At 30.7% G+C, this 6,043-nt stretch overlaps 2 protein-coding genes across 2 annotated transcripts in view; both read right to left on the bottom strand.

Annotated features, from left to right (window-relative positions):
- Taldo (transaldolase) overlaps positions 1 to 1,296 on the bottom strand; it is a 3,966-nt gene extending 2,670 nt beyond the window's left edge. Inside the window, exon 1 of the mRNA XM_018503665.1 lies at positions 1,092 to 1,296. Within this exon, the coding sequence (XP_018359167.1) occupies positions 1,092 to 1,188 (97 nt within the window). The 5' untranslated portion in view covers positions 1,189 to 1,296. The remainder of the gene's footprint in view (positions 1 to 1,091) is intronic.
- A 971-nt stretch (positions 1,297 to 2,267) lies between these two features.
- Ugalt (UDP-galactose transporter) lies at positions 2,268 to 5,444 on the bottom strand. Its single transcript, XM_018503666.1, has 5 exons — positions 5,168 to 5,444; positions 4,512 to 4,593; positions 4,297 to 4,416; positions 3,975 to 4,189; positions 2,268 to 3,089 (listed from the first exon to the last, which is right to left on the bottom strand). The coding sequence occupies exons 2-5, from the start codon at positions 4,528 to 4,530 to the stop codon at positions 2,442 to 2,444; spliced, it is 1,002 nt and encodes a 333-aa protein (XP_018359168.1). The 5' UTR covers positions 4,531 to 4,593; positions 5,168 to 5,444; the 3' UTR covers positions 2,268 to 2,441.
- Positions 5,445 to 6,043: the final 599 nt, after the last annotated feature.

Genomic DNA, 6,043 nt, shown 5'->3' with positions numbered 1-6,043 from the left:
CCTGCAACTAATGTAGAATCGGCTTAAGGCGTGCAAAATTTCCTTCATCGAATATAGCATTTTTCGTTCACATCTAATCTTATCGTTCGATCAATATTTTGAAGAGAAACTTTAGAAAAAATGTTCCAAAAGTTATATAGTTTGAAGGTAATGGTAAAATCTATTATCGAAAAAAAAAACGATTCTTCAAGGTCACATAAAAGTTATCGCCGTTTTTTTTAAATAGAATGTAATTTTCCTTTTAGATAATATAATTTTTTAAAATTATTCTTCATATAAAAGTATTAAAGTATAAACTTTATTCTGGTATCAAAAAAATCACAATTGGTATAAACCATAATCTAATATAAAAAATCATACAATTCTATTTAAAAAAATGGCTTCGAAAAATCAATTTTTTCAATTTTTCTTCTTTTTTATCATTACTTATCTCCCATCAGACAATACAACTCTTGTCTAGAACATTTTTTTCTAAAATTAAAGATTTCTTTTCGAGATATTCAAGTGTCTTATCCCCCATATATAGGATGTCTTAAAAGTGGCGCAAGTTTTAATATTTAATAATAGTGCCAAGATAACAATCAATACTCGAATTAGACAACGGAAACAAAAAAAATTACAAATCGTATAATAAAATATAACAATTTAAGATAACCATGATAATATACCTTAAAGTGCTTATAATCATAGCTAAACTAGTGTACGTATCCTTTAGAGTTTAGAGCTTAAAGTGAAATAAATACACGTTTGATATTTGACAAGAATAAAAGTTGTAGAGCAACAACATAGAGAACAGCAGGCCTATTCTATTATAACTCTCTTAACATAAATTTCGTTGTAATTATAACGCTGCTGCACAGCTCTTTCACCATGATAAAAAAGCTGCGCAGTGGCGTTATAATGATAACGAAATTTGCGTTAAGAGTTACAGACATAGATCTGCAGACTTATTAAGATTCGAAGAGGTCACGTGGGACGCATTCGAAAAAAGTGCAAGTGTGCAAGATCTCCCTCCTCCCATCCCCTACACGCTGACGTATTACAAATTACAAGTATTTACCGTCGTTACTAATCGAATTCGAATTTATTACCTTGAAAATCGCCGGTATCGGCGACAATCGTAGTGAGGTCTTTCAGCTGGTTTAACGAACTCATGGTCTTCGTTTTCTTTAACTGAGGCTCGCTCATGGTCGCCGTAGGTATTTATACGTACGCGTAAAGATCAGCAGAGATGAAAAATTTGATGTCTCACTCACGCAAATGCTCCGTAAGCACTGATATCAGTGATATCTCATCGTATCGTATCTACGACACATCCATTGAACGCGGCGATTGGCTGTTCGATAGAGAATTTTCGGAAACCCAAGATTCGTATTCCCGACGTTCAATCAGCACGTTCGAAAAAAGAAACCTGTCCAATGAAATATCGGCTGAATCTCGATAGTAGGTTGGCCAACCGCGCGAAAATAAAATTTATAAATGCGCGCGTAATATAAAGATTTTTTAATCCAAAATTTTGTGCGAGATAACTGGAACAAATAGCAACTGAAACTGTTAATTAGAAATGATTTGTATCAACACAAAAACAAATTATCTATATAAGCACATTAATGTAACTGAATTGATAAACCGCGACGAGTTAATTAACAAATTTGATCTAATTATGCAATCATGAAATATAATGAAATAATTATAGAGGCTGAAATATTATAAATTTCTTTTTTAGAATATGACGTAAAACTTGCGCTATATTTAAACATAATTTTCATACAAATATAGTTTTATTTCATGATTTGACAAATATTTTAAAAGTTGGAATCTTGTATTCTGAAAAAAAAAAAACGATATTATTGTGTATACATAAAAAAATTTTCGTAAAAATTGTATTTATTAAAGTCTATTTAAATTAAGTACACAGTGTGAATACAACTTACTGGCCTATATCAATACATTTTAATTGAACTGGAAGCTATATAAAAATAAATATGAGTATATATATAGTGTTATTATATTCATAACAAATAGGTAAATAATTTCGTTTTAATATCTCTATATATATTTTGTTTACCGTTCTTAACTTTTTCATCTTGATCATAAATAATTCAGAATGAAAATCGGATATAAAAACGTGATTGCACTCGTGACTCTCATATACATATACGACATGATAATTCTCTCATCCTTTTTTAAGACAAAAAGCTTACGAATGATTGCACCATTTTTTTTCAAAAATAGCATTTTCTAAGTCTCTATAAATATAATCTTTTTTGTGCTATTTAAATGTATTAATTATTTTAATTAATGCATTTAAATTGTTTCTACTCTTAAGTAGATAAGTATTTAAAAGTCCATGTATCGTCAATTCAATATTAACTGTTAATAAGAATTTAAGACTTAAGTCGAGTACTACCTCGTGAAAAATACTTATATTTTCGCTACTATCAGACTTTCTCAGCAGATGTATGTTTATCGAGGGATGTAGTTTTCGGTTGGTGACTATAAAGGAAAATCGAACAGATGACCAGGAATGCACCCAGAGTAAACTGGAATGACAAGTGAAAATCGAATAGATAAACGGAAGCTATACAAGAAATTATGATAGCTAAAGACGTAGCGAATCCTTTCAATATGTTATCAGCGTATTTGACTACCATAGCTACAATCAGTCCACCACCCGCTTGCAGGACCACTAGGTAGCAAATGAACAAATCGTAACCGAAAAAGAAGCCCTGCTTGCGTATAATACTACTGTCTTGTAAAAAACATGTGCTTAGGCCGAACGGTATAGATAACACACTCAATTGCACGTTTCGCATCCACACGGAAATGTCGGAGCCCTTGAGGATCTTCTCGAAATAAATTCCAGCAAAGCCGGAGATGAAACACGCGCTTAAAGCGGCAGAAAAACCCAACCAGTGGTTTTGTTCAATACCCGAAGGTAACTGTGCTTTTACAGTTTGTGCCAATTGTACCAGAACCACTCCAATAACCAAGAGTACAAGAGCACCCCACTGGGTAGTGTGTAAAGATCTACGTAATATCGTCACTGCGAAGAAGGCTGTCGTCAAAATTTTCAACTGATACGTGACCTGAAAATATATTTATTTCAAATATATAATAAACTTTACTATACAACACACACACACACACACACACACACACACACACACACACACACACACATACACACACACACACACACACACACACACACACACACACACACACACACACACACACACATATATATAGAAGAGAGTAACCGATATGTAAAAGAAATTATATCCACAAATAAAAAAATGTAAGATATTTTGAAATCTCTGAATTCCTTTGTTTCTTAGTTACGAATTAAACGTTTCAAAAATGTTACAAATCCTTTAAAATCAAGAGAAAAAGTAGGTCAAGTTGCAGAAAAAGTTAAATATAATCTAACCAGCCTAGATTTATTCATTTTTTAATTTTGATTTGTTTCTTTATAAATTTCTTTTTTTTTTAGTCAATATTTTTTTTGGTCAATATTTCATTTTTATTTCAATTTAACATAAAAATTAAAAAAAATATTTTTTCAAATTAATATCTAAATATTGTGTTTTGTAATGTGTCACTTCTTTATAATATTAAAATGATAATAAAAATGCTTCAAAATCATAAAAATTCTGTTTAATTCGATATTAACTGTTTCTGCATTTATAAAAGAAAAAAAAAGTGATGGACACTTCAATTTCAAAATCAACTAAATCTTTCCTCCAGCTGCAAAACCATTCAAGAACATTTTAATAAATAGAAATTTCTTACGCCAGCTTAAATGAGAAAAGTTTTTTCACTCAAAAAAATTTTAAGTGGAGCTAACAACTTTTTCATATATAAATAACCAATCGGTTATTCACATATTAATAAATATTTATTAATTCATATTAATTGTTATTCTCCTACATCTTTTAGAAGTAGACAGAACATTTAGTGATATTTCTTACCTGATGCGTAGCTGCATCTAAATTAGATGCAGAAACATAAAGTAAATTATTTTGAATAATGTATAAAAGGGATGGCACGCAAACTTTCAAAGTGTCAATAGGTTGCTTCACGATTGTCATATGTAATGCTTTGTAAAATTTCTCAAAGTTTCCTTCTTCGACATATACTAATATAAGGCAGGTAATCAATTTGACTACTTCAGCCATTACAACAGCTAAAAAAGAAAAATGACATAGTTATCTGTGAATGAAACAAGGATTTTCTATATTATATGAAGATTATATTAAGATTGTTACGTGTAACGCAGTTTAGAATATTTACCAGTAGAAGAAAGAAACATGTCTCCTGCTCTGGTACGTGAATATCGCATGCTAAGGCCAACCATAGCATTTTGAACTGTGAGAGTAACTAAACTCACAAACTTTAATGTTTGCCCAGTTCCTGTAACATATATCTTCGGTGCTTATAGGTATACCAGAGAATAATGCATAATATATATATATATATATATATATAAATATTCATAATATACTAACTTTGCGAAGTCTTGTTCATGTTGGTAATGTCTTTTGAACTTTTTTAAAACTTGAAGATATTTTTTCACAAACTACATTTTTCCTAGAATTATAAGAAATATATCTCAACTTTCTATTAAAAAAAAAAATATTTCATTACTTTTCTTCTCCTCCTTATGAAACAATCAGTTTTGATTCTACAGTCATGAAAAGAAAGAAAATGAATAATACATTCACGTGTAAAATATTAATTATTATCAAGGTATAAAGGTAATTGTTAAGAATGTAAATAAAAGTGATAAAAAAATAATATGATTTATTTGCAGAAGAAAAAATAAATCAATGAGACAGTAAATAGTAATTCGCATATATACATATGACACACGTTTTATAATACAGAACGTTACTTTCGGTTCATAATATACATTAAGATAAAATAATTAAAATAAAATCTATTTTGTACAATCCACAGTACATTCAATAATATACACACGTCATATTTGTACAGTGACAATCAGCCGTGTAAGTTTTGATAAACAAATTGAAAAATTAAGATCCTTGTAAAGATACAGTGAAAAACCGTTAAAAGCTACGATAATTATTGCGATAATGCACAAAATAGGGTAGTTAGCAATTTTGAATAGCTTGCGAAATAATCCTTGTCGAAGGCAATATACCTTCCCCGGAGTTTTTGTACACGTTGGACTGACACGTTGAACATTCGTACTTTCGTAAGAATGCCTAGTTATTTTCCTGTCGACGTCACCGTTGATTGGTCTTATTCTGGTTTTGTCTTTTATTTTAGGTACTTGGTTGATTTAGCATACACAAACGCAAAGATTCATTTAAAGAAATACTAATCGACGTAGTTTTTTTTCGTGAAATGAATGAATTTGGCAGAGAAAAGCGTCGCTCTGCTCTGTGAACCGAGATATCAATTTTTAAAGTTGACAATTATTGAGGTTAGGAAGTATGTCACAGCCACGCCAATACTACGACGTGAGCATGCGCTGCAATCATCTTCCATGCTCATGCGCGTACATTTTAGGTATTTCTCGCCTTTCTCGCTGTTTTTGAATCCTCATATGGACAAACAGCGCTTTGACGTTGAGCGCTGATTGCCTAGAAACTGTAATGAAATAGAAAGAAATAGAAATAGTTCTATCCCTTTCTATTTCGTTAGTTACTCGGCTGGTTAATAGCGTTTTTCATTGGTAGAACTAGTAGTGCGCACTCAGTGCACTTTAAAGCCGTTGTACAAAAATCGAAATAAAGATATACGTTTAATAAAAATATATAAACGAATTAAACCGTGAAATATTCGATACATTTTATTGTGCTATTTGATAAAATAAATTTTGGGCAGCACAGCTTTAATATGTACAACAGCTTTAATATGCCCTGAGTGCGCACTAGTTTTGCCAATGAAAAACGCTACAAGTAAACTGACGATGGTGAAAGTGGTCCTAAATATATATATTCTATACATATATTGCTGAAATTAAAATAATTTAATAGAAAGTCACTAGTTAGTAAGTGCACTATGTAAATTA

The sequence above is a fragment of the Trachymyrmex cornetzi genome, unplaced genomic scaffold (assembly GCF_001594075.2).
Source record: "Trachymyrmex cornetzi isolate Tcor2-1 unplaced genomic scaffold, Tcor1.1 scaffold16, whole genome shotgun sequence".
Classification (NCBI taxonomy): domain Eukaryota; kingdom Metazoa; phylum Arthropoda; class Insecta; order Hymenoptera; family Formicidae; genus Trachymyrmex; species Trachymyrmex cornetzi.
This window is presented reverse-complemented; position numbering and strand designations above follow the sequence as displayed.

Coding starts and splice junctions, on each gene's coding strand:
- Ugalt (XM_018503666.1), bottom strand. Junction 4,190..4,296: donor CATGTTTCTTTCTTCTACTG/GTAAATATTCTA, acceptor TTTCTTTTTTAG/CTGTTGTAATGGCTGAAGTA. Junction 3,090..3,974: donor TAGATGCAGCTACGCATCAG/GTAAGAAATATC, acceptor ATATATTTTCAG/GTCACGTATCAGTTGAAAAT.